At 43.2% G+C, this 23,649-nt stretch overlaps 1 protein-coding gene across 10 annotated transcripts in view; it reads right to left on the bottom strand.

Annotated features, from left to right (window-relative positions):
* The window catches only part of VPS35L (VPS35 endosomal protein sorting factor like), a 1,435,757-nt gene that overhangs the window by 1,163,539 nt on the left and 248,569 nt on the right, over positions 1-23,649 (bottom strand). For all 10 annotated transcript variants that reach the window (XM_073591197.1, XM_073591205.1, XM_073591203.1 and 7 more), the window contains one exon: positions 747-823. In XM_073591197.1, the coding sequence (XP_073447298.1) occupies positions 747-823 (77 nt within the window). The remainder of the gene's footprint in view (positions 1-746; positions 824-23,649) is intronic.

The following is a 23,649-nucleotide window of genomic DNA, read 5'->3' on the forward strand; positions in this document are numbered from 1 at the left end:
CAATGACCCTAAGCACACAGCTAAAATAATGAAGGAGTGGCTTCACAACAACTCCGTGACTGTTCTTGAATGGCCCAGCCAGAGCCCTGACCTAAACCCAATTGAGCATCTCAGGAGAGACCTAAAAATGGCTGTCCACAGTTTACCATCCAACCTGACAGAACTGGAGAGGATCTGCAAGGAGGAATGGCAGAGGATACCCAAATCCAGGTGTGAAAACTTGTTGCATCTTTCCCAAAAACACTCATGGCTGTATTAGATCAAAAGGGTGCTTCTACTTAATACTGAGCAAAGGGTCTGAATACTTAGGACCATGTGATATTTCAGTTTTTCTTTTTTTAATAAATCTGCAAAAATGTCAACAATTCTGTGTTTTTCTGTCAATATGGAGTGCTGTGTGTACATTAATGAGGAAAAATAATTAACTTAAATGATTTTAGCAAATGGCTGCAATATAACAAAGAATTAAAAATTTAAGGGGGTCTGAATACTTTCCATCCCCACTGTATATGTGGTGTGTCGCATCTCTGCATTGTTTTGGAAAACAGCAATTTGGAAAATCATACTATTCGATTTTTTTCAGTGTCTACTGCTTTGTGAGGTATATGGAATAGTGCAATAGCGTGTCATATTACATTACAGCATGCATTGAAAATAGATAAAATGCAAGTAAATCACCAACACATAGGTGTGAATGGGTCCTAAATCTGCCTTTGTTCCCTAGCACACAGCAAAGTGGTACTCACTTCCTCCAGATCATCAAGTGCCTCAAGGCGAGTCCTCACTTTTTCTGAAACTGCAGATCCTGATGTAGTAGGTTTGCCTGAAACAAAGATATTTGGATAAAGGCCCTACACAAAATACCATAAACTATGCAGTTGAAAAGCATCTACAATATGAGGATGAGAATTCAAAAACAAACTGTTACAACTGGGAAAAGATACACCTAGATTCATTTTTCTATGTTAGAGAAGACCATCAAGGTGATGGAACTTATCTGAACTTTACCATTTAGGAATTGCTCCACACCAAAGTAAAGACCAGAACCAAATTTAGCACAATGTAGCACATAGGCTTTCACATATATATGCTGTTGGATTGCTAGCACTTTCATGTACATGCAATTTTACAGAAAGATAATATACAAAAAAACGTGCTAAAATATTAAATGTGTAATCTTAGTATAGTCCTTGTAGTCCCATATAAATGTCCACAACCGGTGAGGGAAATAGAACTATTATATATCATCAAAGTTCATCCAATAGGGTAAGATGACAGTGGAACTGGAAAAACATCAAATTGTTGCGCTTACCAGACGTAAGCCAAATATGAACAGATGGCTTAAACCCAGCCTGGGCCTTTAAACAGATGTCCTGGACGGATCAAGATAATCGCACTCGTCTCATGTGCCCAGTCCATAGAGGTATTTATCCAAAAATATATACAACACAAGCATAGCGTAATACTGATAATTTTTAAAAACACTCAAAATATGAAAAAAAAGTGCAACACTCAACACAAAAATAATCATTGATATCATAAATCATCCAAAGTTGACGCTGCAACTAAGGATGGTAAGTGAGTGTCATGCAATCATGCAAGAAAGTGAAGCAGGGTGAATTAAAATAAAGGTGAAATTTAGCAACACCCAATGTCTGTTAGACAGAGTCAGGTGATGATAAGACTGTATCCAATCACCCAAAATTATTGGTAAAAGAAAAAATTATACACCAAAATACGTGAAAAAGAAAAAAATAAGAAGAAGAACCCTTTACAGGCAGCACACCACATGCACAAGCTGCTTACCAGATAACAGATTCATATAGGCAAATTAGCACACAACCCAGCGTGTAAATAAGATAAGATTACACCAGCGAACCTAGGGGATATTCTGCTTACCAGACATCCTCATAGAATAGGCAGATGGGATGGAGCACAGATAGGCTCCTATCTGGAGCGGCATAGACACGTCCTGGCCAATCAAGCCCAAGCTTGTTTCTCAGTGCTAGGGCTGAAGAATGTGTCCCCCATAGCAGGCTGTGTCCTCTCTCCTCTCTTGAGAGAAATCTATATCGCGCTCTCTCTCTATATAGATAGATAGATAGATAGATAGATAGATAGATAGATAGATAGAGAGAGAGAGAGAGAGAGAGAGAAAAAGAGAGATAGAGAGAGAGCGATATAGGGGGATATATATAGTTTATTTTTTCGTTAAAGCATTTAAGCCAAAAATATGATAGATATTATATAATATATACACACATATATGTGTGTGTATGTATATGTGTGTATATATATATATATATATATATATATATATAATATCTATAATTTTTGGCTTAAATGCTTTAACGAAAAAATAAACTATATATATCCCCCTATATCGCTCTCTCTCTCTCTCTTTCTCTCTCTCTCTCTCTATATAGAGAGAGAGCGCGATATAGATATAGGGATATATATATAGTTTATTTTTTCGTTAAAGCATTTGTTAAGCCAAAAATATGAGAGAGAGAGAGCGCGAGAGAGATAGCGAGAGAGATAACGAGAATGCGAGCGAGAGAGTGCGCGATATAGATATATATATATATAGCTTATTTTTTCGTTAAAGCATTTGTTAAGCCAAAAATATGATAGAGATAATATATACACACACACACACACACACACACACACACACACACACACACACACACACACACACAGAGAGAGAGAGAGAGAGAGAGAGAGAGAGAGAGATAACGAGAGAGAGAGAGATAACGAGAGAGAGAGAGATAACGAGAGAGAGAGAGATAACGAGAGAGAGAGAGATAACGAGAGAGAGAGAGATAACGAGAGAGAGAGAGAGATAACGAGAGAGAGAGATAACGAGAGAGAGCGCGAGAGAGAGCGCGAGAGAGAGCGCGAGAGAGAGCGCGAGAGAGAGCGCGAGAGAGAGCGCGAGAGAGAGAACGAGAGAGATAACGAGAGAGAGCGCGAGAGAGATAACGAGAGAGAGCGCGAGAGAGATAACGAGAGAGAGCGCGAGAGAGATAACGAGAGAGAGCGCGAGAGAGATAACGAGAGAGAGCGCGAGAGAGATAACGAGAGAGAGCGCGAGAGAGCGAAATATAGATATAGGGATAGAGATATCTCTCTCTCTCTATATATATATATATATATATATATATATATATATATATATATATATATATATATATATATATTTTTTTTTTTTTTTTTGTTTGTTTAAAAGCACGTTATACAGAACAGTGCTTGTGCTGTGTAATTTGGTCCCCTGTAACACCTGGCTGATCCTGCCTGGCTTTACCCACCCCTATGTAAACTGACCACGATAATCATGGCTGCCGAGTCCTGACACCATGGTCAGAGTACGTGCCTCCATCATACACAGCCTGCTCTCCTGTGTCTGTCTCCCTCTGTTCTCCCCCTTGTCAGCACCCCGACCAGCCTAACTTGCTCTACATATAAAGTTCTGTTCTTCTATAGTTCCCGCTGATATAAAAGACTAAGCTCCTCAGTGGATGTCATTTATAAAAATATGCTGTATAATAGCTTACTTCAGAGTGCCGTTCAGTGCTCACGTGACTGCCCACCGGTCTCCTCATCTTCTCGTCTTGGCTGACATCAGCAGGGGTTTCCCAGCACCTCCCCTTGCAGCTAACGCATCGGGACAGGAGACCAGCGGGCAGTCAGCTGAGCGGCGAACGGCGCTCTGAAGTAAGCCGTTATACAGCATATTTTATAAAACATGCACTGGGGAGCTTAGTGTTCTATATCAGCAGGAACTATAGAAGAAAGTTTTTTACCTTAACACTTTAAAAATAACAAACCTCTTATACTTACCCCCTTCTGTGCAGTGGTTTTGCACAGAGCAGCTCAGATCCTCCTCTTCTCGGGTCCCTCTTCAGTGCTCCTGGCCCCTCCCTCCTGTTGATTGCCCGCACAGCAAGCAGCTTGTTATGGGGGCATCTGAGCCAAGCCACAGCTCCCTGTGTCTATTCAGGCACAGAGCCACGGCCTGGCCCCTGCCTCCTCTGACTGATTGGTTCCCGCTGCTGTCAATCAATCAATGGCGCCACGCTGCTGTCTCAGCCAATGAGGAAGGGCATCCCTCTCCAGTTTTAGTACCACTATGACTTTAATAAAGGCTCACACAAAATAGACTTATAGTGTACATGCTTTGAAAAATGCAAGGTTGCCGCATTCCCAGACTTCATCCACTAAATAAAAACTACTAGATTAAACCTAATCTTACAACCATTGTTACAGAATTTGGGATCCTCAGCATTCTAAGGGAAGGTCAAGAGATGTCGCCCTTGCCTAAAAAGAAGGAGAGTGTGTGAAAAGCTGCAAAATAAAGTAAGCGTTTGTTTTTGTTTTTTTGAAATCTTTTCCTTGGTTTTAATTTCTAGTTTTAGTTTAAAATGACCAGTTTTTTTGAGTGGGGGCTGTAAATAAGAAAGTGAACCATGAATGCAAAGTCCACCTCTGATGGCATCCTTTTGTGCTCTCCTAATCACTTTGCTGAAATGAGACAGAATGATTTTCATAGCTGTGTGCCTACTAAATGAACTTAATGACACACACAAGTGAGTTGAATATTTCAGCACCCATCTTAACCCACAAATTACAGTATGTAGCAGTAGAATCAGGTTCCTTCCACAGTCCTAAAAACTTTTAAAAATAAGTCTGAAATCCAGAGCAACAAAGAAAAAATAAAATAACGGTTCTTACCTGTGAACTGAATTTCCAGGACAGCTTACACGAGAGATTGGCTCCTCACTCCAGGAAACACATGATCCACTTTTTTTGTATAAAGACCTCTACACCCCCTCAGGTCCTCAGTATTATAATATAACCAAAGGCCTAGAAAAGGACATACAGCGTAAAAGTAAAACAACTTCCTTGACATAAAGTAACCACCAACTTATTGTCCCCATTGGGAGGGAACTGCGCTGTCCTGGAAGATTCTTAGAAATTCAGTTAACAGGTAATAACTGTGTTTTTCCAAGTCACCTTCAGGACAGCTTAAATGAGAGTATGGAATAGAAATACATACATATGAAGGAAGGGGCGCTGCTTGAAAGACCTTCCTGCCAAATGACTGGTCCATATTGGGAGGTTAGTTCTAACCGGCAGGGTTTGGCAAAAGTATGACAACTAGACCATATTGCTGCGCTGCAGATCTGTCCAGGGGAATTTCCATCTTTTTATACCCAGGAGGTTGCTGTTGCTCTGGTTAAATGAGCTTCAAGTCACTGCGGGGGCAGTAGTGCAGGTGCTTTGTAACCCTCCCTCTCTTCATTTAACCATCTCACTATAGTGCCTTTAGATGAGTTTATTCCTTTAAAAAAAAATTTTAAAAATAGGCTAGAGGAATTTCTCCACTCCTTTGTACGCTCAATATATGTAAAATCGGACATCTTTTTCGTTATTGGGGTTCCCACAAAAAAAGAATAAATACCTCTTCCGACCTGTGGAAGTCTGTTGCCACATTTCTAAAAATGCTAGATCTAGTGAGAAGATTACTTTATCCATAAGAATGTTGCAATACAATTCTCTGGTGGAAAGATCCTGCAGCACACCAGCTCTTTGTGCTAATACCAATACCACCAACAGTGCCGATTTGAGAGTAAACATTTATTGAGCATTTGTCCATGGGTTTGAAGGGTTCATGCAAAAAAAAAAAAAACTCCTGAAGACCGTTCCTAAATCCCAAGAGGGAAATCTGGCTGCATTTGGTGCTTTTCTTCTAGAAACTGCCCCTAGAAACTTTGACTAGAGAGCCTTCTAATTTCCAAAAAAATTGTTAGGGCTGCTACCTGAACTTTTAGTGTGTTCAGATGTCTGGTCTGCACCTGCCTGTAGAAATTCTAAAATTGTATTGAGAATTGGTGCATTCTCCAACCTGGTTTTCTTTCTTCCAGTGAGAAAACTTTCTCCAAATTTTATTGTAGATGGCATTTGTAAAACATTTTCAGCTACTTAAAATGGTGGAGATGACTTTTTTAAAGACCCTTATTAATGAGCCGCTCCCACTCAGAAGCCACACTGTTAAGGTTAGCCTTTGTGTGTGAGGGCGGTACGCATCTTGGGACAGGTGGTCTGTCCTCCTAGAGATTTTCAAAGAGAGCGTCAAGTTTAGGAAACGTTTTCCAGACTGAGGAGTCTTCTTAGAAGGGAAATCACCTTTTTAGATTTTTTGGAATGATTGATTTCCTTTCAGGTGCTTTCCACTCTCAAATCATTACTAAACACACAACAATAACATCTGTATCTGCAGTAAAGCATGCTGGTTTTACTCACTGTGGAACCTAGGGGGTTAATCCTCTGCATTGTGTGAAAAGGCTGTTTGATCCTGTCTTCTCTGATCCTCCCCTTTTACTGTTCCCAATCCATCTGTTAGTACAGAGCCTTGGAGGCACTCTGCACATACTCAGTTTGGTGTGTATTGCTAGGGGTTTTTTTTTTGGAAGGATGCATGTGATCAGAGGGTCAGTGGTCATGCAGCCTCATAGGGCAGTCAGAGGAGAAAGAAAACACTTTTTGTCCAAGCTATAACTAGTGCTCGGCCAGACACTGATAGAAGTCATAAGATTGCTATATACTGTCAGGCTATTTCTATATAAAGTTATAAAACTAATGAACTATGAATTCTAACAGAACTGAAATAAATCTGTAACTAAATATTTAGGACAAGGGACAAAAAGTTTGGGCTGGACAAATACTCGTTAACTAAAGGGCCCCTAGTGCAAATGAAACCAGTAATGAACAAAGGACCATGAAAAACCTTGAGAAATTTGCCTCCACAATCACCTGTATTGAGCAGGTTTAAATATTGCAAATACATTTTACAATTATTTAACACTACAAGAAAGACCCAAGGCTGAGAAAAGATCACAGTTCATGCAGGAAACCAGACAACTGTTGTCAGCCCCCTGTCAGAAACCATGAATCAGACCAAGACAGAAGTACAGTTAAATCACAATAAAAGTAAGTAGAACGTAGTCAAAAAACACAGCCAAAAGTTTGGTAACCGGAACAAATAGACAAGCCAGAAAGTCAGGAAGCCAGGGAACAGCATAGTGGAATAGCAAGCAGGATCTGGAGCCAGAAGGAATGTCAGCCAAGCAAGTCTTTAACAGGAACGCAGTCTCTGATGTTGACCAAGGCAAAGGCAGAGATCATCTGGGCTGGACCGCTTAAGTAGGCAGGACTGACTAGCAGGATATCATCAACAGGTGAGTCACTGTGGAGAGATAGGAGCTGGCAATTAGCCGACAGCTAAGCGGCCAGCTCAGAAAAGGAAGGGCTGAGCCAAGCCCTGACACCCCCACAAGACAATTGACTTATCAGCAAGAGTTGGGAATATGACTTCCCACAAAGAAACCCAGTGTTTTTTCAGCTTTGAATCAAATCAATAGAGAAACAAAACCTTTAAAGTATCTACAAACGTACCAAGTTTCAGGCTTAGACAAAAATCCCAAAATAGAGATATATGATTTTTTTTTATATAATATATATCTATACACACACACACACACAGTATCTCACAAAAGTGAGTTCACCCCTCACATTTTGTTATTTTTACATCTTTTCATGTGACAGCACTGAACAAATGACACTTTGCTACAATGTAAAGTAGTGTGTACAGCTTGTATAACTGTGCAAATTTCCTGTCCCCGCAAAATAACTCACACAGCCATTAATGTCTAAACCGCTGGCAACAAAAGTGTGTACAGTGAAAATGTCCAAATTGAGCCCAATTAGCCATTTTCCCTTCCCGTTGTCATGTGACTCGTTAGTGTTACAAGGTCTCAGGTGTGAATGGGGAGCAGGTGTGTTAAATTTGGTGTCATCGTTCTCTCTCATACTGGTCACTGGAAGTTCAGCATGGCACCTCATGACAAAGAAGGTCGCCAAGACCCTGAAACTGAGCTGCAGCACGGTGGCCAAGACCATACAGCTGTTTAACAGGACAAGTTCCACTCAGAACCTCGACATGGTCAACCAAAGGAGTTGAGTGCACGTGCTCAGCTTCATATCCAGAGGTTGTCTTTAGGAAATAGACGTACGAGTGCTGCCAGCATTGCTGCAGAGGTTGAAGGGGTGGAGGGTCAGCCTGTCAGGGCTCAGATCATAAGCTGCACACTGCAACAAATTGGTTTGCATGGCTGTTGTCCCAGAAGGAAGCCTCTTCTAAAGATGGTGCACAGGAAAGCCCGCAGTTTGCTGAAGAGAAGCAGACTAAAGACATGGATTACTGGAACCACGTCCTGTGATCTTATGAGACTAAGATAAACTTATTTGGTTCAGATGGTGTCAAGCGTGTGTGGAGGCAACCAGGTGAGGAGTACAAAGACAAGTGTGTCTTGCCTACAACCAAGCCTGGTGGTGGGAGTGTGAGGGTGTGGAGCGCTACAGTTCATTGAGGGAACCAGGAATGCCAACATGTACTGTGACATACTGAAGCAGAGCATGATCCCCCTCCCTTCAGAGACTGGGCCAGTATTCCAACATAACCCCAAACACACCTCCAAGACGACCACTGCCTTGCTAAAGAAGTTGAGGGTAAAGGTGATAGACTGACCTAAACCCTATTGAGCATCTTTGGGGCATCCTCAAACTGAAGATAGAGGAGCGCAAGGTCTCCAACATCTACCAGCTCCACAATGTCGTCATGGAGGAGTGGAAAAGGTCTCCAGTGGCAACCTGTGAAGTTCTGGTGAACGCCATGCCCAAGAGGATTAAGGCAGTGCTGGAAAATAATGGTGGCCACACAAAATATTGACACTTCGGGCTCAATTTGGACATTTTATATATAATAAGGTGAACCACCGAAGGTCAACTATATTGCCTTCAATATGTTGCCAACATCCCAAATCGGTGCACAGGAAAGGACCCTAGAAATAGGTAACTTATGTACCCCCCAGTACAGTGGGACTTTATGGGCGAACAGAACAATTACATTTAAGTAAAAAATCTTATTTATTTGGAAAAAACATAAAAACAAGATATACTAAACATAAATCTCTACAAAAGTGCTTATGCAATGAATTTTCCTTCATATAATTATTGTATACTTCCATCTATAGACAAGTTTCTCTGGGAGCCTAACATGTTTCAGGACGGTGTCCCTTCTTCAGAGGCGTATTGCAGAGAGAAATATTATATATGTGGAAGATACATGCAGTAAGGTAGTCCTTAAGACTGAAAATATAGTGCATAAGATGTGCACATACGCAAACTTTTATGTTAAATAAAAGGAAAAAAATATATAAGGAAAAATAATTTTGATAAATAACAATGGCCATCGATCAGCCGACTAACAGATGTGATGGTTGTCCCCTGGCTTCAGGAATAGCTCCGCAAAGGCCCCCGAATGAAAGGATGACCCTGCTGTGTCCCCAGAATGACTTGTTTGAATTTCGGTGTATCAAACAAGCGGCTGGAGCGTAATGAGCCTTGGTGGGTGGGATAACACAATTTGGACATTTTCACTTAGGGGTGTACTTACTTTTGTTGCCAGCGGTTTAGACATTAATGGCTGTGTGTTGAGTTATTTTGAGGGGACAGCAAATTTACCGTTATACAAGCTGTACACTCACTACTTTACATTGTAGTAAAGTGTCACATGAAAAGATATAATAAAATATTTACAAAAATGGGAGGGGTCAGGTGTACTCACTTTTGTGAGATACTGTGTATATAATTATTCATGAATAAATGATTTTTGCATTAGGGATGGGCGAACGGTTCGACCCGAGCGTAAGTTTGAACACCGAACGATATGCGGTGTTCGGGGCAAATGCGAAAGCCGCCGGAACACCGTTAAAGTCTATGGGACTCTAACATGAAAAATCAAAGTGTTCATTTTAAAGGCTTATAAGCAAGTTATTGTCATAAAAAGTGTTTGGGGACCCAGGTCCTGCCCCAGTGGACATGTATGAATGAATTTTTTTTTTTTTTAAAACAGCTGTTTTTCGGGAGCAGTGATTTTTAATGCTTTATGTGAAACAATAAAATTGAAATTATTTCTTTAAATATTTTGCCGGAGGGGGTGGGGTGGGGGGGGGGGGGGGTGTCTATAGTATGCCTGTAAAGTGGCGCATTTTTCCTGTGTTTAGAACAGTACCACAGCAAAATGACATTTCTAAAGGAAAAATTGTCATTCAAATCTAATGTAATGAATTGTCGGGTCTCGGCGATATAGATAAAATTCATTGAAAAAAAAAAGCATGGGATCCCCCCCAGTCTATTACCAGGCCCTTTGGGGTCTGGTATGATTATTAAGGGGAACCCCGAACCAAATTAAAAAAAAAAAAAAATGGTGTAGGGGTCCCCCCCAAAATCCATGCAAGACCCTTATCAGAGCACGCAACCTGGCAGGCCGTAGGAAAAGATGGGGGGGATGAGAGAGCGCCCCCCTCCTGAACCGTACCAGGCCACATGCCCTCAACATGGGGAGGGTGCTTTGGGGTAGCTCCCCAAAGCACCTTGTCCCCATGTTGATGGGGACAAGGGCCTCGTTCCCACAACCCTTGCCCGGTGGTTGTGGGAGTCTGCGGGCGGGGGGGGGGCTTATCGGAATCTGGAAGCCCCCTTTAACAAGGGTCCCCCAGATCCCGGCCTCCCCATGTGAAATGGTAATGGTGTACCCCTACCATTTCACAAAAAAAATAAAAAATGTCCCATGATGTCCATTCATCTTCTATCTCTTCCTTATGGCTTCCCCGTGGCAACAGAGGGGGGCGGGGTCACCCAGGTACGTCACCGGGTGGCGCCGCCCTCAGTTATACAAGAACTGTCAAAGGCGATGAAGCGTCACACGGTGGGAGCCTCACATAGAGGAGGATCGGTTGCAGATTTTTTTTTCTTTTTCGGTCCGTCGCGGCGTGAAGATGATGATGATGAATAGACATCGTGGGACATTTTTATTTTTTTAATAAAGGACTTGTCCCCAAGCTGTGTCTTGTCTTTAACATTTTGAAAATTTTTTGTGAAATGGTAGGGGTACATTTGTACCCCGCTACCTTTTAACACAGGGGGATCTGGGGGTCCCCTTGTTAAAGGGGGCTTCCAGATTCCAATAAGCCCCCCGCACGCAGACCCCCACAACCACCGGGCAAGGGTTGTGGGCATGAGGCCCTGGTCTCCAACATGGAGACAAGATGCTTTGGGGGGCTACCCCAAAGCACCCTCCCCATGTTGAGGGCATGTGGCCTGGTACGGTTCAGGAGGGGGGGCGCTCTCATCCCCCCCTCTTTTCCTGCAGCCTGCCAGGTTGCGTGATTGGATAAGGGTCTGGTATTGATTTTGGGGGGACCCCTACACCATTTTTTTTTTATTTTGGCGCAGGGTTCCCCTTAAAATCCATACAGGTCTGGTATGGATTTTGGGGGGACCCCATGCCATTTTTTTTTAATTTGGTGCAGGGTTCCCCTTAATTTCCATATCAGACCCGAAGGCGAAGGGCCTGGTGTGGATTTTAGGGGGACTCCCACGCAATTTTTTTTTATTTTTTTTTTTGGTTCGGGGTTCCCCTTAATATTCATACCAGCCCCAAAGGGCCTGGTAACGGACTGGGGGGGACCCCATGCTCTTTTTTTCAATGAGTTTTAACTATATAGGTAAGTATGACCTTGGTGGTATGGATGTGTCATTGCCATCATCCCATGTAAATCTATAGAAAATTATAATACCTCTAAGGGGATTTTTAAGGCAATGAATTCAAGAATATGTTTAAAATACGTTTTATTTAATATTATTCAGCGTTAAAAAATGTTTAAATTTTTAAATTTTTCACAGATAGTCATATAGATCAAAAAACATAGAACAAAATATAAAATAAATTCCAAAGCATGAAGTAATTCTACAAATACATCCAATACAAAATGATTATAGAGAATTGCATGTAGAAAATGACTTGAGGAAGAATGTGATGTGTCACACTACCCAGTGCGGTCACCCTAGATGGCCACCCTGGTGTGGAGTAGTGGAATTTCCAACGCGTTTCAACGTTTAAATCTTAACAGATAAAAGTCTTCTTCAGGGAAAGTACATCACAGTCTAAGAAATCAAGAAATCAGAAAACAATGCTATTATGAACTGTACACATATATACCATACATATCCCCTGCAATGGTTATATTCTCATGTGACTTACGCTCTCCCAAGACAGCCCGGTTTGGGGGCATTACATGCCAGGGGTCAGAAACATCCCACCTCAGAAAAGCCTGGACTGTCCTAATACTCTACAAGGCGGCTGGATATAATAGATAATCCCAAAATTCGGCATCCTTAGCCTCAAAGAAAAATTGATGGCTATCTGTAATGGGGCAAATAAGAAAAATGAGTGGTATATTGGAGATAGCTGTGGGCTTACCCCACAGCAAGTCCCATAAGCAAAGAAATTCCCCCTTTAGTTAGAAGTGTGAGACAAACATACACCTCCCATCAAGTGGGAAGCCCCAAGTATAGAGAGTGGAACACACTTACTATTAGGTAAATAGCTGGTCGCTGGGTAAAGAGCCGGGGGGGGTTTTCCGTGATGCCAAAAGTTTAAGACTGCCCCATGTGCATGGATGAATGTCCAGGGAAGAATGGCGCCATTTGCCGTCTTTGGCGTCCTATTTGTGGTGTGGGCCGGTTAAAGGGCGGAAACAAGGCGCCGCGCTGGCCAATAGCGCGGCTTGTGGAGGTCGCTGCTGTCAGGAGCATTCGACGTACAGACGCCGAATGCTACCTAGGCAACCGGCTCCGCTCGAGGGCCCGCGCATGCGCGACGTAACAGCGCGCATTGGATTACGTACCTAAGCTACGCAAGGCTGGGAAGGTCTAAGAATGATGCTGTGGGGGCCAGCAGCCATCTTGGAGAAGGGCTGTGCCCACACTGGGATAGTGTATCATTGTGGCTGTGCGCCCGGCATTAAAGCTGCATCGGTAGTAGATGTATGGTGAACAGCAGCTAATCCAGTTGGATCCCCTAATAATTTCCCGGTGGCATGTTCCCCCCGGGCCTAGAGGACCGGGGGGGAGAGCCAGGGAGGGGGGGGGGGTTTTTGGGACCTGGATTAAAAAATAATAATAATGAAAAAAGAAATGAAAAAAAATGAAAAAAAAATTAAAAAAATAAAAAAAAAAATAAAAAAAAAAAAATGTGACTCAGAGCCTTTGAGATAAAAAACCACAACGGTTCCCCCCCCACGATTTTGCCAAGATGGGGGAGGAAGGGAGGACTAATAACCACCGACACAGAAATTCCCGTCTGGCATATATGCAAGACAGGGCAAAGAGGCCCCATAGCTAACTAAAGCAATGGGGCCCCCCTGTGTCGGGTAGGTATAGGACTCTCCCAGGCATATCTAAGAGGTTGGTGGTGAGCCCTGGGCCTCCGCATGACTAGCTCCCCCAGGGTGGTGTATACGGGAGCAACCCATCACAGGAGATAAACCAGAGATTGCAGTGATATTAAAAGGGAGTCATGGTAAAACAGTAAAAACAAGTATTAGAACATAATAGAAATTATACAAACAATAAATTAATAGAATAATTCCACTCGGTGGGGGTTGTAATGTATACAAGCCCCAACCTAGGTATAGTATAGTAGCCAACTTGGTGAACTGCAAGAAGTTGACATTATATAGTAAATTAGAAAACCCCCCAAAAAGGCTAGACAATCTTCAGATAGTGTCCAAACAGTATCTCGGGGGTAAAAGATGTAATGAAAAGGAGGGGGGGAGGGAAAAGAGAAGAGGGGGGGTGTTTTGGGTCCTAGGGAGAAAGGAAGCGAAGGTATGGGGGTGAATGATTGGAATTGTAAATGAAATGTACATAACGTGGAACAGAGGGCGTGCCTCTAGTCGGTTTTGCCTGATCTAAAGCCCTCTAGGAAGGGCCTGAAGCTCTCTGTCTCATTGAGACCTGGGGGAGTGGTGGCCCTAAGGCGCCTGATCCAGCGCATCTCGCGCTGGAGCAGGGCCTTGTTCCAGTCACCCCCCCTGGTGGGTATGTGTAATCTGTCCACCACAGTGAAGTTAACCTTAGGCATCCTGTACCCATGCTGTTTTGCTACATGCCTGCCCAATGGCAGATATAAGTTGCCAATACTCATACTATGGATGTGCTTCTCAACCCTCTTAGTGAGTTCCTGTCGGGTTTTCCCCACGTAGAAAGCCCCGCACTGACATTGCATCAGATAAACGACTCCCCGCGTTCTACAGTTTCGCGAAGTGTCTTAATTGAAAATTTTCCCCATTTGGTAATGTAATAATGGTTCTCCTACCTATAACTCCACACTGGGCACATGATCCACAGGGATATGTGCCCCAGGTTTTGCAGGGGTCCGTTCTGGCACTTCCTTTGTACTCACTCTGTGTGAGCATATTTCCTATAGAACCTGATTTTTTATAGGTAATTTGAGGTCTAGGGGTAACCAGACCACCTACGATGGGATCTTCTGTAAGAATTGACCAGTGTTTGGAAATAATTTTTCTTATTTGTTGATGTTCGTTAGAGAATTTCATGATAATTCTAGTTGAGTTGTCTTCCTTCCTCAGGTTTTTCTTTTTGAAGATCAGATTTCGTCTGTCCATATTCTTAACGCGATTGAACGCTTTTTTGAGAGCTGTTTTGGTGTATCCTCTCTCTCTTAGTCTGGCAGTCAGTTTGTTGGATTCCTGCTGGAAGTTTTCGTGTGTACTACAATTCCTCTTGAGTCTTAGAAATTGGCTAAACGGAATGGATCTCTTCAATGGCTCAGGGTGGAAACTATCCGCGTGTAGCAGAGTGTTCCCTGCTGTCTCTTTTCTATAAAGATTACTCAGGAGTACTCCAGTTCGATCTTTGGAGATAGTGATGTCCAGGAAGTTGACCTCCCTGGAATCATAGATCATAGTAAAGAACAGGTTGAAACTATTTCCGTTCATAGAGCTCAGGCATTCCCTGAGTCTGTCTTCAGAGCCATCCCAAATGATGAAGATATCGTCTATGTACCTCTGCCACATTAGTATGTGGTCAGAGTACACAGACGATCCCTCTCCCAGCAAGAAGGTCTTCTCCCACTCCCCCAGGTACAGGTTAGCATATGAGGGAGCACAGCATGTCCCCATAGCCACTCCCTGTACCTGGAGGTAGTGGGAGCCCTCAAATAAAAACACATTGTGTTTTAAAATAAATTCCAGCATTGTGAGTATGAAGGCATTGAACTTCCAGTCAGTGGTTGCTCTTTGCCTCAACACTCGTTCAACAGCTGCTACTCCTGCATCATGTGGGATGCTGTTATACAGACACTCCACATCGATAGTAACTAGGAGAGCAGAGTCAGGGATAGTCAAATTATTAATAATCTGTAGCAGATGGATCGTGTCTTTGGTGTAGGGCGGTAAATCCATGACGTGGGGTCTAAGATGGTAATCTATTACCTGACTAATACCTTCCGTGATTGACCCGTTGCCCGAGATGATGGGTCTCCCTGGTGAGTCTTCTAATCTTTTATGCACTTTGGGCAAGGCGTAAAAGGTGGGTACCCGGGGATGCTGTGTTCGTATAAACTCCCACATTTCCTTGTTGATGGCCCCTTCATTGAGCGATTCATCCACCAGACAATAGAATTCCTGATTAAATCTCTCAACTATTGCTGGGGATATTTTTTTGTAACATTCGGTGTTGTTGAGAACTTTAAGGCACATTTTTACATAATTCTCGTTGTCCATAAGGACAATATTTCCACCTTTGTCCGATGCTTTGATTGTGATGTTCATGTCGCTCTTCAAGGTGTTGAGTGCATGTCGCAATTCTGGATTAAGGTTGTTTTTGATTCTTTGTCTATCTAGTTTTTCGATTTCTCTAGTTGTCTGTTTGACAAAAAGCGCTATCGCTGGATTGAGATTGAGCGGTGGAAATTTATGTGATTTTCTTTTGAACTTCTTATCGGTTTTAGTGTTAAATTCAGTAGTTTCATCTTCAGATTCTTCTTCATCACTTTCCCCTTCACCCAACTCTTCCCAGAAGTTTTCTGCAAAGTTGCTCTCTTGCAGTAGGAGATTCAAATCTCTGAGGGCCTTAAAATCCGCTGTTTTTAAATTTGGTGCTACTTCCGATTGTGTAACTTTTTGTTTTGCATATAAGCTTTTCAACAGCAATTTCCGGGCAAAGAGATGAATATCCTTTGTTGTTTCAAAGGTATCCATGCTTTGGTTGGGACAGAAGGAGAGACCCAGTGATAACACTTTTCGCTCCTCATTGGTTAGTTGATGTGAGGAGAGGTTGATGACGTTTAGCTCTTTTTTTTTTCTTTTTTTTTTCTTTTTTTTCATTTTTTTTTTCATTTTTTTTCATTTCTTTTTTCATTATTATTATTTTTTAATCCAGGTCCCAAAACCCCCCCCCCCTCCCTGGCTCTCCCCCCCGGTCCTCTAGGCCCGGGGGGAACATGCCACCGGGAAATTATTAGGGGATCCAACTGGATTAGCTGCTGTTCACCATACATCTACTACCGATGCAGCTTTAATGCCGGGCGCACAGCCACAATGATACACTATCCCAGTGTGGGCACAGCCCTTCTCCAAGATGGCTGCTGGCCCCCACAGCATCATTCTTAGACCTTCCCAGCCTTGCGTAGCTTAGGTACGTAATCCAATGCGCGCTGTTACGTCGCGCATGCGCGGGCCCTCGAGCGGAGCCGGTTGCCTAGGTAGCATTCGGCGTCTGTACGTCGAATGCTCCTGACAGCAGCGACCTCCACAAGCCGCGCTATTGGCCAGCGCGGCGCCTTGTCTCCGCCCTTTAACCGGCCCACACCACAAATAGGACGCCAAAGACGGCAAATGGCGCCATTCTTCCCTGGACATTCATCCATGCACATGGGGCAGTCTTAAACTTTTGGCATCACGGAAAACCCCCCCCGGCTCTTTACCCAGCGACCAGCTATTTACCTAATAGTAAGTGTGTTCCACTCTCTATACTTGGGGCTTCCCACTTGATGGGAGGTGTATGTTTGTCTCACACTTCTAACTAAAGGGGGAATTTCTTTGCTTATGGGACTTGCTGTGGGGTAAGCCCACAGCTATCTCCAATATACCACTCATTTTTCTTATTTGCCCCATTACAGATAGCCATCAATTTTTCTTTGAGGCTAAGGACGCCGAATTTTGGGATTATCTATTATATCCAGCCGCCTTGTAGAGTATTAGGACAGTCCAGGCTTTTCTGAGGTGGGATGTTTCTGACCCCTGGCATGTAATGCCCCCAAACCGGGCTGTCTTGGGAGAGCGTAAGTCACATGAGAATATAACCATTGCAGGGGATATGTATGGTATATATGTGTACAGTTCATAATAGCATTGTTTTCTGATTTCTTGATTTCTTAGACTGTGATGTACTTTCCCTGAAGAAGACTTTTATCTGTTAAGATTTAAACGTTGAAACGCGTTGGAAATTCCACTACTCCACACCAGGGTGGCCATCTAGGGTGACCGCACTGGGTAGTGTGACACATCACATTCTTCCTCAAGTCATTTTCTACATGCAATTCTCTATAATCATTTTGTATTGGATGTATTTGTAGAATTACTTCATGCTTTGGAATTTATTTTATATTTTGTTCTATGTTTTTTGATCTATATGACTATCTGTGAAAAATTTAAAAATTTAAACATTTTTTAACGCTGAATAATATTAAATAAAACGTATTTTAAACATATTCTTGAATTCATTGCCTTAAAAATCCCCTTAGAGGTATTATAATTTCCTGAGTTTTAACTATATTGCCGAGACCCGACAATCCATTACAGCCGCGATCAGTTTTAAATGACAATCTTTCCTTTAGAAATGTTGTTTTGCGGGACACGGGGAAAATGCGCCACTTTACAGGCATACCATTGATACCCCCCTGGCACGATATTTAAAGGAATATTTCATTTTATTGTTTAACTTTAAGCATTAAAAAAAAAAAAAAAAAAAAAAAAAAAAAAAAAAAAAACACTGCTCCCGAAAAAATGTCAGTTTTAAAAAAAATGTTTTGCATTGATACATGTCCCCTGGGGCAGGACCTGGGTCCCCAAACACTTTTTGTGAAAAAAACTTGCATATAAGCCTTTAAAATGAGCACTTTTGATTATTCAAAATTTTTTGTGTCCCATAGACTTTAACAGTGTTCGTGTGTTCTGCCAATTTTTTTGCCTGTTCAGTACGTTCTGGTGCGAACCAAACCGGGGGGTGTTCGGCTCATCCTTAATATGCATCATGATTGATCATAACGATCATATTCTCCTAAATCCAGCATATATTGCCTGGTATACTGCACCAGGTACATTATAAAGGAATACAGCCATATCATTTCCAACATGGTTCATTAAATTTATCAGGTCACAAATTAAAATAACAAATAAATCTGCCCCTTGCAGGGAAGTCAGATCCTCACTCCTGAGACTGGGATAACCCCCCAGTGGCCAGGTACAGAAACAAGCAGGAAATTCTAAAACTTGATTAGTGGGACAGATGTTATAGAACAGCCCTCAAAAAAATTCACTTGCATTTTGCAAGTAGAATTTGAGGGCTGGCGAGCTATGGCTGCCTGGAAGGTGTATGGGAGCTATTGCGGTGGGGAAGAGAGGAGAGCAGGCGGCCGGATGATCAGAGCGTGGGGAATATTACTAGCGGCTTTGATTTCATTTGCTGTGCGTTTCCCGCACTCACTGTCACATACAGCCCCACCTCTTTGTCTGGGACTTTGATAGACACGTCACCCGTCTAAACCCGGGATGACGTCTTTCAAAAGTTCCCCGGCCAAAGGGTGGGGCTATATGTGACGGCGAGCGGCGGGAACACAGCAATTAAAATGAAAGCTGTGATGTTCCTCGGCACTCTCATCATCCAGCCGGCAATTCCTCTCCTCTCTTCCCCTGCACAGGTAGGCTGCATTGGTGGACACGGGCAAGCTGAACTGGTGGACACAGATAAAGTTGTTGTTAATATTTATTTTTATAACTTAATTCTGCATAAAATTGGGTCCTCAATCGCTCTCTCTCAGCTGCTTTCTGCTAAGGAAGTCCACCACTACATTCTTTTCACCTTTTAGAAAAACCGCTGAAATAGTGCATTGTCCTTGGCTCAGTTCAGAATCTCTGTTGCCAGGGACAACAGGACTCCGCTTCTCATACCACCTTTCTAGTTTATATATGCGACCATATGGTGGCCTTGCATTTCATTCCTGAAGGACCTGAGTGCCAACATGACGGCTTTCAGTTCCTTTCTAATTGGACGACCTCTTGAGCTCCTCACCCTCAGGTGCCCTGTGTCAGCAGGGTTCCTAGGTACGCGCCCCAGCCTTTGCCGATTGCGTTTTTGCTTGGACTGGGGGCTTGAGCTTGACAGGGAAAGACTTCTTTTTATTTGCTGTGTGATCTAGCACCGCTTCCAGCCCGGGGCCAAAAAGTAAATCTCCTGTCAAAGGGATACCGCACAACTTGACCTTAGAGGCACTATCGCCCTGCCAAGTTTTAAGCCACATGGCTCTTCTGGCCGAGTTGGCTAGGGCCGCGGATCTGGCGGACGGACTCTGCCGACGCATCCGCTATATATGCCACTCCTCGCAGTATTGTAGGAAAAGATGTCAAAAAATAGTCTCCTTGGCGATTCCTGCTTCAATGTGAGCCTGAATCTGGGAAAGCCAATGCTCCAAGTTATGGGCCACTACCTTTATAGCCATTTCTGGTTTCAGACCTCCTATACAGTCCCTTCACAATACTTTTGTCCAAGAAGCCCTAAAGTATTCCTGCAAGAGGGGCACTTTCTCTTAGAGCTATGGGAGGATCTTGTCTGTAGTTTTGCCCTGAAATACACAACGGGACATTGGGCACAATTAACAAGTTCTATTCACCCCCTCCCTCCGCAGCCTGCACATAGGGAACACACAAAGGTAAATGCTCCAGGCCTTTAAAAACTAAGGTCCTGAGCCACCCTCACCTCTGACTTCCCCACCGCCCCCCCTCTTGGAACCATACAGTGGAGGGGGAACCCGAAGTAAGGGGGACTTCCTCAGGATTTCTTTACTTTCGGATGACTGGAGCCGGCATCGATATGCGCTGTCTGGGCTGGTTCCGCTTCAGACATAGCCACGCTTGGTGGTCGCCTGTGGAGCCTCACGTTGCCTGTGCCACGTTACGACTTGGAACCGGAGTCCGGGGGTCAAAGGGAAACGTCCGCCCACCACTGCCACTGACGTCACTCAGCCCGCGTGAATTCTACTTGGGCCACACTAGCATGCGAGCAGAGTGGAGTGGCCTCCCTGCTGCATACCTGTGTATGTGATAGCGGGCCCCCGGATCGTCCACCCACACCGGAGAAGACGGGGTGATGAAATCTTTGCGGTCAGGTATGTGACCTACCACTGTCCCTGGGAGTGCCCAGCCTCCCCTGCAGGAACCAATAGCCTCAGCCTCCCTTACTGTCTGGCCTAGTTCCTAGCGGTGTTTCCCCACCTGAGGAAACACCAATAACTGAGAACTGGCAGGGGGAAGTTGATTTTTATGGGCTGGCACTGTTTCCTAAGGAGAGGAGGAGCCAAGGTCTCATTGTGGCTGTACTGAAAGACGTTGGGGGAAATATTATGTATAAAAAAGGTGTGAGCACCAACACCTGATTGGAGGCCATCCCACAAAGGATGTCCATAGTAAGGCGGCCTCTGTACCCCACCAGAAGGACCTATAAAAAAAATAAACAGGGGATGTGTCTTAACTGGTCGGAGGAAAACACAAAAACTGAGGACCTGAGAGGATGTATAAGTCTTTATACAAAAATTGGATCATGTGTTTCTTTAAAATTCAAAATATTGGGTCACGCTAACTTAAACAAATTAATATAAATAATAACGTGCTCAATAGGTGACTATATCCCCTGTGCACAGATAACCATAATCACATCTCTTAATAAACCATATGCAAGTGAATATGTTAAAAGTAGGGAAAATAGCAATGTAAAGTCCTCAATGAACACCTTGTGATCCAAATAAATAATCCAAAAATAATTCACTGTGTGAATGAATGATGCAGCATGTGGGAGGAGCTTTTTTTTTTTTTAAAAAGGGATGGCAGGACATGGAATAGTTCCCAATACCAGCAGTCACACAGAGGGCTCAGATCACAAAGCCACTGCAGCAGGAAAATGTTACATGTTCCACCCTAAAAACGGGTGGAATATGTAACATGTTCCCAAAGGTAAACCTATCCTTTAACCCATTTTAGGGGCACAAAAACGCGATGCATTAACCAATTTTTCAGTAACATAAAAGCTGAGGACGCACCGAGTAAATAGATACCCAACATGTCAAACCATAATTTTGCATGCACCCGTGAAATGGCAACGAAACTTCAGTACCCTATATTTTCTATAGGCAACGCTTTTAAAAGCCCCTATAGGTCATCAGTTTAGCGTTCAGGCGATCTGCTGCTGGAATTATTGCTCTCATTCCGGTCTGCGTAACGATATGCAACATGTATGGAAACGTGTATGGAAAATGACATTTTCATGCATAGGCACCCCAACGTGTGTTTACGTTTGTACGTGCGTATATGTTGCGTGGGGGGGGGGATTCTATGTGCTTAGGTGTAAATTAAATTTTTTACAATTAAAAATTAATTTTACTTACCTTTTTTTTTTCCATCACATAGGGGGCAAAAAGTCCCCCTCTATGATTATTTTTTTGGCGACAGGTTCTCTGAGACATCCAGGGATTAAAAAAGGCCCTGCATATCTCCTCTGTGCTCCACTTAATATAATGCAGTGCAAATCGCACTGCATTACATTCTTTCCTGGCCTTGATCGCCGGGGCAACTGTCAAAGGGGACCTGGAAGTGACTTCATTACACATCGCTTCCAGATCAGGAACAAGATGAGGAGAGCGCACGTTTATCTGCTCTCCTCCCTCCCCTCTACCCAGCAGCATCCGCTACGCCGATCCAGGGCCCACAAATGGGCAAGCGGAGCACAGAATACATAGACGGCGTGTGGGAGGGTGCACATTACCAGGGTGTGTGGAAGCATTTGGCTGTACCAAAGTGGTGCTTCCATCTGACAAGCTAATGGTAAAAAGAAAAAACAAAAAACAAAAAAAACTAATTGCCCGGCGCCCAGAGCTGCCTGTCTCGGGCATTGGGCAATGTAAATTGTGCATCCCTGATAAGCCACAAATATTCATTATTAAGTACCTTGTGCATCGATCCACGGATGTGCACTGCAATGCATGCATTTCCAAGCTTCTTTGCCTCAGAGCAACTTTTTTCAATCATGGTGCAGTGGCACCTTGGGATGCAATCTGGGTTCTTCAGGAATGCCTTGGCAAAGCTTCTAAAAATTGCCCAAAATTGGTCAACAAGTGGGTGGGTGGATCAAGCCTGCCTGTTTGTTACACAAAGCTACAGATTTTTTTTATTTTGCAGCATTACAACCTTGAGCACCATTTGGGCCAGTTGCTGGCGCCCTAACAGCCAATGATGCAATCGGTTCATAGGGAGGACTTCTGGTACCTGCACAACATCCTTGTTTGTCCCTCTCCGTTAACACTGGGGTCACATTAGCTGAGTGTGGGAGAAAGGAGAAAGGAGTAATGCAAAAATACTAGTCCAGTACCAGGGTGCAAAGATGTATTTGCTTTGAAAGAATAAGGTTGTGGAACGTCTGACAGAGCAGGAACAGTGCTTCAGCTAAAATCCCATTGTGAAGACTGCCACCTATCTGGATTCAGGCTCCTCAAAATAGGCTGTTTTTATACATTTTTCTTGGAGCCGGTCTACGACTCCATACACCCTATTATATTCTTTTCTGCACTGTTCTTTCCTACGGCGATGGTGTACTGCTTCATGAACTGAGCTCCCTGTGCTCTGTGAATGTCCTTTCCAGTTGAGTACCAATAGGATCTCCCGAAGAAGCTATCGGCGAAACGCGTAGCGATCCATTGGTGCTGACATTGTGATTCCACGTGCCTGGCCTCCTGCCAGAAGGGATCCTCAAACTACTTTGTTACGAGAGTGGTTCATGCACAGGGCAGGGATTATACATTTTTTTCGGCGAAGTATAAGACCTATTCCAGAATTGACTATATTTTTGTCTCTCAAAATATAATTACGTCCCTAGTAAAAGCCTTGATTGGGTCATTTACCCTATCAGATCATGCTCCGATAGAGTGCACGCTAGAAATAGGGGAGGAAGAGTGTAAAGAATGGTTTTGGAAGATTAAGGAAACCCTCCTCAAGGACAGTGAATATGAAGGGAAATTAAAGCAAGAATTGGAATTTTTTTTATAACAAATGAAACAGGGGAAACATCACCATTCTGTATATGGGAGACACACAAATGCTTTATGAGAGGTATGTTTATTTCCTTGGGGACACATAGGAAACGGAAACTAAATGAACAAATTGACTCGTTGCTTAAACGGATCCGGAAATTAGAAGTAATACACAAAAAATCCCAGGCTCAAACAATAGAACAGGAACTTGCTGGCCTACGTGAAAAACTCAATTTACAGTTAATAGAGAAAGCTAAATCAAAATTAATTAGGCGAAAAAGAACTTTTTACGAATATGGGAATAAACCAGGAAGATTGTTGGCAAATGCTCTTAGAGAAACCACCACACTAAACCATATTACACA

The sequence above is a fragment of the Aquarana catesbeiana genome, linkage group LG06, assembly GCF_042186555.1.
Source record: "Aquarana catesbeiana isolate 2022-GZ linkage group LG06, ASM4218655v1, whole genome shotgun sequence".
Lineage (NCBI taxonomy): Eukaryota > Metazoa > Chordata > Amphibia > Anura > Ranidae > Aquarana > Aquarana catesbeiana.